The sequence below is a fragment of the Diplotaxodon limnothrissa genome, linkage group LG18, assembly GCF_057381915.1.
Source record: "Diplotaxodon limnothrissa isolate DT_005_m linkage group LG18, D_limnothrissa_male_GT1.1, whole genome shotgun sequence".
Lineage (NCBI taxonomy): Eukaryota > Metazoa > Chordata > Actinopteri > Cichliformes > Cichlidae > Diplotaxodon > Diplotaxodon limnothrissa.
The window spans coordinates 21,242,948-21,256,296 of record NC_140613.1 but is presented as its reverse complement, the minus strand read 5'-3'; the positions used below and the strand labels follow the sequence as shown (position 1 = coordinate 21,256,296).

The window sequence follows — 13,349 nt, the reverse complement described above, 5'->3', positions numbered from 1 at the left end:
GTGCTCAAAGCCCAGAACAATGAAGCTGAATTGGGATTTGCCCAAGCGTACCAGAGTTAGCGGGTCCACCAGTACTACCGAATTCTTTGCACAAACTAGAGCAAAACAATTGGCTGCCAATGGATTTTGTTTTGTTTTCAAAGCAGTGCATTCTTTTTCAAATGACCCCAAACTGCGCTATACTGCCAAACATACTTCCTAGTCTGCCTTCACACACATATGAACCCACAGCACTTTCATCATTATCACACTGTGGACAAGAGCATTTTTACAGCTCTTACTTTACTTAAGTCGTCACAAAGACAAGCACAGATAGTTTATTTAAAAAAGCACATTTTATGACACAGACATGTAATGAGACACCATACGTATTATTGATAGCTGGCATTTAATAAAGCTCAAAGGAATAGAAAAAACAATAACAACCACAAAAAAAAAAAAAAGAGATCCATGAACAGTTGAGCATAGTTTGTTAATTGAAAAGAAAATGAGTTCAGAGTTGGAAAAAAAAATACTATGGTTTTCTCTGTATACTTGCTGGGTTTTATACAATACCACACTAAAGCCTGTGTGAGACTTTACGCACTCTCAGCTACACTTTGCATTCAGCACACTTCCTTCAACATCTGCACTGCTTCCATTAGTACACACTTCCATCAGTTAAATGTTGTTACAAAAAATACTTCTATATGCCAAAATATATCTGTACAGTGTAAACACATAATGAAGGAACGTATGATTTTAAAAAAGAAAATGTAACAGTAACGTAAAAGAAATGTAATAAGCATGTCCTGAAGAGGGAACATCTTCGATTAGACTCGACAACAGTGGACGGGGTCCTCAAGTGCTATTTACAACTGTGGACGACCTCGAGGGCGATCACGCTCTTTAACAGTTTATCCACATTAAAGTGACATTTGTAGTGTTTGTTAGATCCAAATGCAACATGGTCAACGGCGAGCATTCGAAATCACTCTTAAATTGCACAGACTGATGACACAGTGTGGGATGTCCGTCTAATCTAATACTCACGATAGTCTCGTCAGCGACGCTGCTGAGCGGTCACACTTTTTGCATCTGTAGCACAACAAAAGGCCCCCGAACGACAACATACCGACACGCACGTGATAAATTATAAAAGCTACTCAAAAAGCTACCACAAGCTGACTTGTTCATCTTTAATGGAACTGCCATTATATACAAACTAATTTAACTTATACAGGTACAGCATATTATGTTTCTCTGAATAAAATCTAAGACGCCTTTTTTTAAAAATCATCTTCAAAGCATCGAAATCGCACTGAAATAAATTAAGAGCCTATTGCAGGTGCTTTCCAGAACAGTTTGATGGTACTGCACATGCTCGATAATCTCATCATTTTATTCGGAAAGTAAGTGCAATCACCAGCTGAGGTATTTTGAACCCTCACTCTTCATGGCACTTCACTATACACACACACACACGCTCATTCGAACACACACAGACACTAAATTTAACCGTCTAGAAGTTTTTCAGTCACGTGTACAAAAAACAAAGAAACAAAAAAAATTACATGCCTCTGATCAAAGATGGGGAGGCGGAGGGGGGGTAAGCTGATCCCTCATCTGTGCCGCAACAGGCGGTGACAAAATAACGTTAACACTCACGGTGTGTTCGTCTGACACAAAACAAGCATAAGGCCACACATGATCAACTCAGAGAAACCAAACGGCCTCTTTCAGAGGCGTGACATTCAGTGCTTCAGTGGTTCAACTAGATAAGGCATTGGTTCGCCTCTTAATATTTTATTCCATCTCTCTCTTTGTTTTGGCACATGAGAACATTGATGCACGTGCTGACGAGTACACACTTGGGGCTCGTTTGAAGCTGTCCAAATGGTTACAGCCAGCTCTGATTTTGTGAAAGTAAATCTGAGGCCCACCCGTGTTCTTACATTCCAGTTGTGATTTCTAAAAGTGGGAATGTCAATAAAAGAGCAAAATCCGCAAAGTCCTGTGTTTTTGCTCCGACGGAGCACATCCAGATGCTGCCCAACCCAATCTGGGCACTACTTGGGGTGTTTTTTGGGCGTGCCCTGTTTCTTGGTCTGCCACAGATGGCTGGCGATGGTAATGGCATCCACGCTGGCGGACATAGTTTTGGCAGGGATCTTGCTGAACTGCTTCCTATCGGAGTTGTACTTGTACAGAGCTTCGATCATCTTTGTTGTAATATTTTTCGGGCCGATGCCGGCCAGTTTGGTGATCTCCTCGGTTTCAGGGCAGTAGGTGTAAACGGACCGGAACTGGCAGCCGGCATCGCGAAACAACACCAGGAAGTTGTTGGCTTCAGATTTCTCCATTTCCTATGGTGGCAAATTAAAAGAAAAACAAAAAAACATCTCATTACGGTTTGTTACGCTCTTTTTAGTCAGGAAAAATATATTTATACACACAGATACAAAACATACATCAAGTATCTTGTTTTTCTGCCCTTCATTGACTTTGCCAGCCAGGCAGCAGTGAGCCAGGGCGTTCTGGATGATGTGCTTGTTGGACTTGGCACTGGGCTCCTTATAAAGTTTAGGTCCTGTGGGAACAACGCACAAGCGTGAGACTGCAGACAAAAAAAAATCCTTCATTGTTCAGCAGCTATGCAAATGTAAACAAACTATCTAAACTCCTGTGTCTACCTGTGTACTCAGTGTTGGAGGGGGTGGAGGAGGTGGTGGAGTCGTTTTCCCAGTCCTTCTCTCCGTTACGGCTGCCGGCCGAAGGACAAGAAGAAAAGCCTTCCGCGGAGTCTGGCCTGGAGGTGATCGCAACACAAACCAACAAATGACACACGCAAACATAACCACCACGAAGACGACAGACGAGCGTGGACACGTTACCGACACGTACGCCAACAAAATGCACACACACACACAGACATGCACACACACAGATGTGGCAAAATAAGGTCAGACGCCGTGACACAGATCTCCAAGCCCTGCCTGTTGTCCCGCATTACATCATCGTACTGTCATAGTCAGATGAAACGGAGCAGCGAGGGGCAGAAACGGCACGTTCATCCAAGCAAAAGCAAAGTCTCGGTGCTGTCTTTATAGGTGCTGCGAGGGATGAGCTCAAGTACTTATGAAGGAACGAGCAAATACACTGGTGAAGCAGAGAGCAGCCAGCAGAGAGGAGAGAGCAAACAACAGCCTGAGAGCAGCACTGCACAGGACGGGAAGATGGGAAAAGAAAAAAAAAACAAGAAAGGTGGAAACAGCTCAGCCACGCAAGTCTCGGGAAACTTATTGCAGAAGCAGCTATTCAGTGTCGACACATCCATCTGCTTTTATGCGTTTGCCAATGAAATGAGGTTTATACAGTAAATCAACACAGAATCACATCTACTTCAGTTTAATGCACTCGCTCTGCTGAGGCGCTCCTCGTCGCAGGGTTACTAACCTTCCCTTTCTTTCTTTGGGAGAGCTTAAATAAAACGGGATATTGGCAGAAGCTAGTTTGTGGCCTCTGAGGGAAGCATGCAAAACAGAGGGAGAAAAGAAGAGAGGGACAAGAGAGAATCAAGATGCAGACTGCAGATCCTCACAGGGAGAAACGAAAAAAAGAAACATTTCCTCGAATTAAAATCACAGCTGGAAGGTCACAATTGGGAGGACACGAACCCACAATCCAAGTAATAAACTGCTTTTGAAATTAAGAGTTTTATTCTTTATTCCTGGGCTGGTTTCATTGACATGGACAGGTGTTGATAGATGTTTGCGTTCCTTCTCCTGGATCTTTTTGGGTCCAAAATGTGATCGTCAGGCAGACAGGCTGCGCCTTACCTGTTATTCTTCCTGTTATCTGCATCTCTGTCATTGTTGGCCAGATTGAGAGATGCCAGAGAAACGCTGGACACCGAGAAGCCTCGAGGACGCACACCTGCGCAACGACAGCAGACAGGTGCGGTTTTACCACGCGTCACAAAGTTCGGGTGCGTTTGCTCGCTGGGTTTGTCGCGTTGCTCACCTGTTGCTCTCGCGGGAGGAGTCGACGACTCCATGACGTCTCTGTGGATGGACTTGGGCCGCGGCTTTTTCTTGAGACTTCCAGATCGAGGCTTGATGACCTCGTCCATGTCCTCCATCAGTTTGAGCTGCTTCCTCCTCAGATACTCATTCTTGATGTATTCCCTCCTCGCCCTCTCGTCGTCCTTCTTCTGCTGTTCTTCCTCCGCTTTCAACCTAAAGAAGGAAACCAAGAGACAAGTAGGTAAATGCAAACTGTAGTTGGACGCTGAACACAGGCAGAAAGTCAGAAAGACAGACGGACCGTGCAGCTTCCCTCTTCTGCTCCTGGTCCAGCTCCTGCTGTTGTTTCCTCTCCTGAGCTTCCTTCTCTCTCTGCAGCCTCTTCTCCAGCAGAGCTGCTTTCTTGGCCGCCATGTCCTCTTCCCCTTTCACATCATCCTGGTGTTTCATGGACAGAAACACACAGATGTATAACAGACCTCCAATTATAAGCACAAGAAATGAAAGCTGGGTGAAGAAAGTGTAATTTGTGCAAATCAAGTGTGAAACTCAGGATCAAAGGTAAGAAAACTGACTCTTTGTAAGGATGGCAGCTCTGATGTTGGTACATTATCAGAGTGTACTGGACTAACGCGAGTTTGTGTTCTGGCCCGTTATTCTCGGCCCTCATTCGCCCGTGGTGTATTGTCTCTGATCAGCTCATGGCTCAACAGGCTCATCACCGCACATGCTGTTCCAGACTCACACAGTGTGAAACTCTTCCTTCACCATCAGGGCATGCAGTCTGTGTTATTAATGAGAAGTTGGTGAGCCGTGCACCAATTACCATTACAGTTGAGGGAAGAGAGTAAAAAATGTGGGGTGAATACTGAACAGCCCCGTTTCATGGCAGGTACTACTTACACATCTCGACTAGCGGTTATGCTGATGTTAGAAATGTTAGGCCATGTTTAAATCACCATCATTTGTAAAAGCTAAAAAACAAAAATCTGGAGGTTTGTTTTGAGCTAAAAAATTTGATGCTGAAACTCACCGTGAAAAAGAAGCCACAGCACATCTTTTGGTCTTCTCCTGTTTCTCCCTCTCCTGCCATCTCCTGACCTTGGCTCTCTGGAGGCTTCAGGTTCGACTGAGGCACCTCCACCACGTCTTTCCGATCCTCTGGGTCTCCTCTGACCCGGCTGTCTGTCGTCCCTTGGATCTCCGACACCGGCTGAGAGAGCACCTGTGATGTTTTCGATTGTTTGGATTCTCCCTTCAACTCAGTCTTCTTCTCCCGTCGCTCATCGTCCTTTTCTTTGGCTGCTTCTTTAGTAGGAGGCGTGTCAGCACTCGCCTTTACCACGGCTTGCTTTTCGTTGTTAGTGTTTTCTTTGTTGTCCTTGGTGTGTGCGTGCTTGCTTTCCCCAGAACCCTCATCGTGGCCCAAGTAAGCAAAAGAACTGATCTGTGTTTGGCTGGGGGTGAAACGCCTCAGTCTGGGCAGGCTGTCCACGGAAGTGGGTGTGTTGAGCATTCGGCTAAAGGGCGTGACCTTCAAATCATTTGGACGCGGCGTCCGAGGGGTTCTGGCGTGGAAGGAGGCCGGTCGTCGTTTGATGCCGGCAGGGGAGCGATTGGGTGCGTGTGGAGAACCAGAGGAGGACAGGATCGGCGATAAGGAACCCACCGAGCCTCTCCCTGATCCCCGGCCTGTTACACTGCTGCTACGCAACTCACGGAGCTGCCTGAGTGGAGCAAATACCCACAACATACATGTGACATGGTAGCAAGGTGATGGTAAGTGACCAATTCAAATAAGTGGTTTGGATTAGGTGGTACCTGTGTGGAGACGGTGCAGGAGGTGGGATGACCCAGGCTTGTTGCTGCTGCTGTCTCATGGCCATGATCTTCTCCTGCTGCTGGGCCAAACGCTGCATCTCTGTCTGCAGGAAGCTCAGCGACGTGTTCAGCCTCTCAATCGAGCGTGTGTATTCTGCAATATCGGTTTCTCCTGGCGTCACACCTGCGTCACCGCAAACATGAGCAATGACGTGAATTATGTACCTAAATAAATCTATTCAGACAGCTTCCTAAGATCCAGGCTGAAGAGTGAAACATTAGCAACTTGCAGAACAATACAGACATTTAATCAAAATATTTGAAAGACTCACTAAAAAACCCCCAAAAAAAACAAACATCTTGTGCTGTGATTTCGTACCGCCACCATCTTCACATGGAGATTTCGGAGCTGCCCCGTCTGGCTTGCACCTCTCGGCCCGCTCCATGTTGCCCTGCCTGATGTCCTTGGATGAAGTGAGCGGCTCTGGCGGAGGTGTTTCTGCTCCTGAGCTGGAGCTGGGGGGTGCTGTCACTCCCTTCCGCCTCACTACGTTCAGGAAGGCCGTTCTGCCCATTCTCTGTCGATGTCGCGTGAAAGCAGCTTCCACCTAAAGAGCGAGACATGTGATGTTTACACACTTATATGTGATGCTAAGTTGCTATGAATCTCTTTAAGTCCGTTTACCTTTTTCTTTTGTGCTTCGATCGCTCTGCGTTTCTCTTCCAGCTTCATCCTCAGCTGAATCATCTCTGAGGCGATGAGGTGCGAGGGATCTCTGGGTGAAGGAGATACTGGAGAGGGTGATGTGATTGGTAGAGGAGGTGTAGAGATCTGGAACCAAATGTAAACATCAGCAACACTGATTCATTGCTATTTCAGCCTGAGGTGTAATCCAGAAAGATTTGTGCGAGTGGCTCAGAATGAATGACAAACCTGAGATGAAATGTTTTTTGGTGAGTGCGTATAGGGGACATTGAGGTCTGAACTCTCTGGCGTGGTCCCTCCACTGCTCCTTCCCTCCAGCTTTCTGATCTTCTGCTCCGCGAAGCTCGTCATCCGCACCAAGCCACCTCCGGAACCACCGGAAGATGAGACAGGGCTGACTGTGTGTGATCTGGGCAGCGTGGGCGCTGAACTGGGACAGGGGCTGTTTCTGTCAACTCCATCTCCCCGTTCACTCTCAGGGTTAGGGCCACCGACCCCTTTGCGTCCTCCTTCCTTGCTTCTTCCCCCTTCTAGCTTGTCCGGCAGAGGACACGACCGGGTCATGGCCTCACAGTCTGGGTCCATATCTGAATAGTCTCTAAGCGAGGACGAGTCCTCATCCAAGCTGTGGATGTCTTCGGTCCTCACATGGATCCCTGTGTCGACTTCATCAGTGGATACAGAGTTAGGATCGCGCTCATTGAGTCGCGCCTTCGCTGGACTCAGGTCATCTCCTCTACCTTGGGCTCCTGGAAGGTCTGAAGGTTCTGCACCATGGAGAAAGAAGGCATTATCTCCATCCCCCATCCCCAAGCTAGCGTGTGGTCTTTCAGTGTCATGGATAATCTTCAAGGCCTCCTCAATGCTCGGGGGAGTTGATGGGCTGATGTGGCCAGCGTGGCTGGGGCTGTTTCTGTCTGGCAGGACCCCGTTAGAATACCTGAGAACAGAGACACGTAAATTAACCGATTACAGTCACAGTGCAGGTTAGAGGAATCTTTTAACTTCCTGCTCAGTGAGAATCAGAAAGAAAGTGTTGGATACCCTTTATATCTCAACTTTCAACCATCACCTATCCAGCTACCATCCATCAATCCATCTGGTGTCACCATGTCAACATGCTACAAATAAATTGTTTTCTAGAAAGAGCATTTATTACATTCAATCACCACCTACATGTGTAAAACGAATTAAAAAACATTAGTTTTTGCATCCCTAACATCATTTAAAGCTGGCAGGAGCCATTACTTATGGATCAAAACAAGCCCGCTATACTGTACCTGCTTTGGCTCTTGACTGTGAATGTGTTGTTCCGTCCCAGAGGCTTGTGTGAGGTGAAGTCGTCATCCTCCTCTGGTATGTGTCTGCTCTGGCCGTTTACACTGACAGGCATCATGGAGAGCTGGCGTTTCATGCCTCCTCGGGACGCGTAGTGAACTTTGAACCCAAGGCCGTCGCTGCTGGCTGAGCGCGTCATGCCGCGCAGGGAGGGAGCCTCATCGAGCGGGAAGGTTGGGTCTCCATCCAGAGGAATTTCAAAGGAGATTCCTCGAGAGGAGGACCTAAAGAAGAGGAAAGGAGAAGAATTGTTAGTTTAATAAGGAAAAAAAGGTCCACTTAAGCCAAAGAAGGCACAGTTTAGCAGGGCTGTTGGATTTCAAGCACTTACTGTTTTTCTTTGGGCCAAGTCCCGACACAGCCATCAACATAAGACATGGAGGTAGATCTCTTCATTACACCTGTCAGAGACGCAGAGTATATTTGTTTAAGAGACTTATTGGCTGTATGAAAATATTTACACACACTGTGTGCGCAGTAAGTGTTTACTTTTACAGTGCTATGTTTAGATTGTTTCTACTGCTGCAAATCAGCCACTAGAGGGCATCTTGATTCAAAACAAAACCATGCACTGGTTAGTATTAACGCCCCTCAGTGACTTTCAGAGTACATTATTTTATTGTATGAGTCAAATAAAGCTCTTTGTTTTTTTGTTTTATGTTCTTGCCTCTTTTTCACACTTATTTCCACACTGCTGAATAACGAATCATCAGAAATGCTCTAAAACATCTATATCACAGCAGATGATCGATCGTTACCTTCAGAAGGAATTTTCTCTGGGCTCAAAGGTCTGTCTGCATAGCTCTGTTTGACTGGACTGGACACAGGAGCCATGTTTCTACAGGATACAGGCTCACAGGCTGCATACAAAAACATACAGTCAATATTCAGCTTTTCAATCATTTACCAACAGCGTGCTAATATTGTTGTAAAGCTGTACTATACCGTTCGGGTCGAAGATTCTGGGCTGTACAAATGACGGTTTAACCACTTCAAACCACCAGAAAAGCTCAGCCATAAACACCAGGTAGTTACTCTGCAAGACCACACCAGCTTAATGGTTAATTTGGAGATATTAGTAAATGACAATGAGCACAACACTTGACTTCTCCCTCCGTGTCTCTGTAAAGGTGCTACCAATCATAACAGATAACATCTGGATGGATTAATGAGGTCACAGCAAGTCAGCAGCCTGTCTCACTCTGGGGTTTGTGTGCATGTACTTTCAAATGTTTGACTGTCTGATTTACTTAATATCAAATCCATACACCTTTTGAAAACTGCCAAAAAACACCATCTGGAGTTTAAATTAACATGTGCACGGAGGGATGCAGAAAGCAGCACGAGTTGTGCATGTGTTAGTGTAATAACCAGATAGGCTCAGGAGGTCTGCAAAGATGATGATCTGTAGAAAACTAATTTGTCAGTTTATTTCTTCTCTAACAAGGTGAGTCTTTAGTGTAATGGTTTACACGTTCATCTAACAAGCAAAAGATCCTGAGATTGATCCCGAGAGGAGACCCAAATCCCTCCGAGGTTGTGTCAAGAAGGGCATCCTGGGTAAAAATCTGCAGAACTACCTGCTGTACTGAGGGCTGCTTTCGTTTCTCCTCTAACAAGGAAAGAACGAGAGCTGAAAGCTGTGATCTCTACTCCTCTGTGTTTACTTAAAGTAATGTACTGAAAATGAACAGACACATGCAGACAAACACTTGTTAAGATTCTGTGCGCAGTGAGTCTGTGGTGGACGGGCAGTGTGCCAGAGCCTTTAGCTGGCCTTCGTGATCCACCCCACTGTTGTAGTACTGTACCACTAAAAAGTCAACATGCACACACACTAAAATTTATGTAGTGGATGAGAAATGAAGGAAAACAGTGTGCAAATACGAAAACTTTCTGATGTTTTATTTTTTTTGAGGAATGGAAAGTCCCAGCGTGCTCGGATCATGGCTTGAATCTTAATGTTCCTTCCCACACTCTCTGCATACTATTTACCCACACTGCCACTGCTGCACTGGTGTTTGGATGGCACAGGGGTGCTCTTAAAGTAGGTCTCCTAACCATAACCAAATAAGCATGAAAGGAGGAGCTCTGTGTCTATAAAAGTCTTTTTTGTTTGTTTGTTTTTTCACAAGAACAAGAGAGACATGAAGAGAGAAGAACAAGAGAGGCGGGCAGAGATGTGAATCTGTCCTCTGTTGGAGAAGGGAGTGGGATGGAGTGAAGGGAGTCTCTCAAAAGTACAGACACTGCACTCTGAAAGCACCAGCACACACAGTCTGTTGTAATCTATCTCTCTCTAACATATACATACATAGACACGCACACAGAAACATACACACAATAGCAATCCCTGTAAGAGCCAAGCCTACTCACATTCAAACTTTTCCTTGAGTGACTCATTTTTGCCCATGCGTAATTTCCCACTCTTGCTCTTCCCCCTCCAAAAACGTCTCACCATTTCTCCATCTCCTTTCACCGTGAAAGCAGAACTGTCTACATACAGTTTGACCAACCTTTATAGAAGCATGGGCGTAGAGCAGGTCCTCCAGGGTGAAGTGGCAGCAGTGGTTGAGGTTGTTCCTGCAAAACTCCTGCACCAGCTGTAGGTTGTACAGACTGTCAGCCAGGGACATGGTCTCCTTGAGGCAGATATCTGTTCAGCAAAGGGGAGGGGTCAAACACAGAGACACAAGGAAAGGGTAACGCGCCACACAGGAAGCCGAGGACACGATAAGAGTTTATGTTTAAAAAAAGACTAGAGGAGGAGGAAATGACTCTTAATTGTCCTGCATTTGTCATAAGAAGCCTCTCATTTGAATCACTTAAGCTCCTTGAAATAATTTGTGACGAAAACGTTCAAACCCTCTTCAAGTGCTTCTAGATGAATCATCAGGATTTTTATCCCCTGACGTTACTATAAGGACGGCCCGTGTATGTGTAGGAGGTCTGACATGGCAACGGAAGACTACGGCAGCTGGTTTCTCTGCTGTGATGTCATTCTGCGCTTTACTTTAAAAAAAAAAAGTGAAGACAGTAGAGTAAATCAAGCTGCCAACAAGAAACCTTAACGAAGCACAGCTTGTTTTCACATCTGGTTCACATGCCTGAGATCTTCCTGCGAACTACAGTCGAACACCAGAGTTGTTTGTCTTTGAAATAGCAGCCGGCTCCACCTCTCCCTCACACAGCCCTCGTGACCAATCACATTCCAATCCGGGGCATTTTCAAAAACGACAGTCTGGGCAAGCTCAGAGGAAACACGGCTTTGTTCTCCATGAATCCTAGTACCCTTTTTCTTCCTCTATCCCTCTATTTATACCACTATCAACAAATGCATATTGTGAAATATAAGGATTAGGTTTTGCATTTATAACACTCGCTTATGCACAATGCAAGTATTATTAATACACTCTTTGTTAAGCTATTGTAAGAGACTGGCAGTGAGAACAGTGACTTTTTTGTGCTCTGACTGAAAGTCACTGTGGTTAGTTTGATGTGCGCTATTCTGTCCTTTAATATGTGTGTTTGAACTGAGTTTAGTCTTGCAGTCTTGTGTGTAATAAAGCTAACAGACGAAAGTGTGGATAGTTAACAGAAGAGGGGGATGGTTGCAGACCTTCCAGTCTGATGGCCTGCGGGCAGTAGAAGTGCAGCAGCGCAGTCAGGGCGCAGCCATCTGTGTTGTCCTTCAGCAGGTTTTCCACCAGGGGGAGCGACGGCGCGCTCCTCTGGGCATGCTCCTTCCTGTAGCGAGCCTGAAACCATGGCAACGGCACAGAGACATCAGCTACATGTGTCATCGCGGTGGGTGTGTACAGCCGGCTCTCTGATTATCGATACAACCACATCTCCATGCTCCAGTCAGTCACACACACGGGTAAGGTAGAAGTGTTAATTTGAGGATCTTCAAACACACACACACACCTGAAATAATACAGATTAACATCTTCATGCAAACAAACATTCAGTTAAGCCACACCTCAATAAGATTTATCATGTTATAAATGGTAAGAAGGACGCATATTCATAACCCTCACAACCCTGCTCTCTGCGACTGGTTGTGAGGCGTGGTTAATTCCCTGCATGCATGCTAGCAAATGAACGGTTTGCACCATTTCAACATCTACTGAGAACTCAGTGGCACTGAGGCAGTCTGAAGCTCTGGTGCTGCAGCAGACAATGTGTGTGATTTAGAGTTAAATGATAATGTGTGTGAGTGCATCCTTCCTCCCTGCAAGTTTTCTTCATGTCCCTCTGGGACTATCAAAACCACAGCAACAACTTTACTACATATTATTATACACATTCAGGGCATCGGTATTCTTAGTTTGCCCATGAAGACAAAATAATTATCACATACAACAGAGCGATTATGTTCAATAAAATTACTCAGTAGAAGATCTCATGTTTATGTGCTCATAAGAGCTATGCATAGCCCAGTAGTATAGGTGTAGCTCCCTAATGACAGGTCATAATGGTCACTATGATTTTTGTCTAAGATGTGAAAACGATGGTTGGGTTTGAAGGGTCGGGGGTGTCTGACCAAACCATGACGAGGGTCAGGGCCGCATGCAGTGACTGACAAGGCAAGTCGGGAGGTGAATGTGAAGGGACGGGGGGATTTTTGGGAGAGGAGGAAGTTGGCGGGTTTGTTGAAGAGGTGTTTCTAAGTATGAGTCGACTTACAGGTACTAATCTCCAGTACCATTTGCTAGGAGACTTGATGGTGGATGATGATCGGACAACAACAGGAGAGAATGTTAGGTGTTAGGTGTTTCCCCAAACAACAGCAGGGAAAAATATGCTACAGCTGCTAGGACTCATGAACAAACACCATCTTAATACCTCTACAAAAGCTATATAATACTTAAAATGTGTTACTTTCTTCACACATTTGAAATCAGCATCAAAACACACAGTGAGAATCACAGGATGCATCTGCTAAAGCAGAAGTTTAGTTGTGTCATACACCCATAGGTGCCCATGTTTACCCACATGGAAAAGAAATAGTAAAAACTTATGATTTACTCATGAAAGTGGCCACTTTCTCATTACTTTCATATATTGTTTTAGTAAGTATCCAAAACATACAAGTTTCATTATATAATTTTTCAAGGGATCTTATATCTGTTTTCACTCTTGTGTGCTTTTCATAGAAGTTTCACACAAGACAGATACAAACTTTATAAGATTTATATACATCTTTTCCATATGGGTACATATGACCCTGAACTTTATTTACACCACTTATTTTTGCTGCACTCCATTTCTTGTGATTTAATACAAATAAAAAATTTAAGTATTATTTACCTGCATTATTACAACTTTAAGCTAGTTTAATTTAAGCATCTGTAACCAAACAAAGTTGGTTTGAACCAATCAGCAACCCCTGAGAAGCTACTGGCCAATAAGGTCACAGCTGTCTGGGTCTGTCTATGTTTCATAGGTGTGACAAGAGTCAGATTGCTCAACCAACC

The 13,349-nt window shown here is 45.1% G+C and overlaps 1 protein-coding gene across 1 annotated transcript in view; it reads right to left on the bottom strand.

Annotated features, from left to right (window-relative positions):
- Nucleotides 1-466: 466 nt before the first annotated feature.
- Nucleotides 467-13,349, bottom strand: part of camsap2b (calmodulin regulated spectrin-associated protein family, member 2b) — a 34,585-nt gene continuing 21,702 nt past the window's right edge. The window contains exons 5-21 of the mRNA XM_085377283.1: nucleotides 11,489-11,627; nucleotides 10,386-10,525; nucleotides 8,815-8,905; nucleotides 8,628-8,729; nucleotides 8,201-8,270; nucleotides 7,812-8,093; nucleotides 6,760-7,471; nucleotides 6,511-6,657; nucleotides 6,205-6,433; nucleotides 5,826-6,009; nucleotides 5,038-5,731; nucleotides 4,306-4,442; nucleotides 4,003-4,217; nucleotides 3,819-3,915; nucleotides 2,673-2,788; nucleotides 2,451-2,569; nucleotides 467-2,345 (exon numbers count right to left, since the gene is read on the bottom strand). Coding sequence (XP_085233409.1) covers nucleotides 2,049-2,345; nucleotides 2,451-2,569; nucleotides 2,673-2,788; nucleotides 3,819-3,915; nucleotides 4,003-4,217; nucleotides 4,306-4,442; nucleotides 5,038-5,731; nucleotides 5,826-6,009; nucleotides 6,205-6,433; nucleotides 6,511-6,657; nucleotides 6,760-7,471; nucleotides 7,812-8,093; nucleotides 8,201-8,270; nucleotides 8,628-8,729; nucleotides 8,815-8,905; nucleotides 10,386-10,525; nucleotides 11,489-11,627 — 3,771 coding nt within the window. The 3' untranslated portion in view covers nucleotides 467-2,048. The remainder of the gene's footprint in view (nucleotides 2,346-2,450; nucleotides 2,570-2,672; nucleotides 2,789-3,818; nucleotides 3,916-4,002; nucleotides 4,218-4,305; nucleotides 4,443-5,037; nucleotides 5,732-5,825; nucleotides 6,010-6,204; nucleotides 6,434-6,510; nucleotides 6,658-6,759; nucleotides 7,472-7,811; nucleotides 8,094-8,200; nucleotides 8,271-8,627; nucleotides 8,730-8,814; nucleotides 8,906-10,385; nucleotides 10,526-11,488; nucleotides 11,628-13,349) is intronic.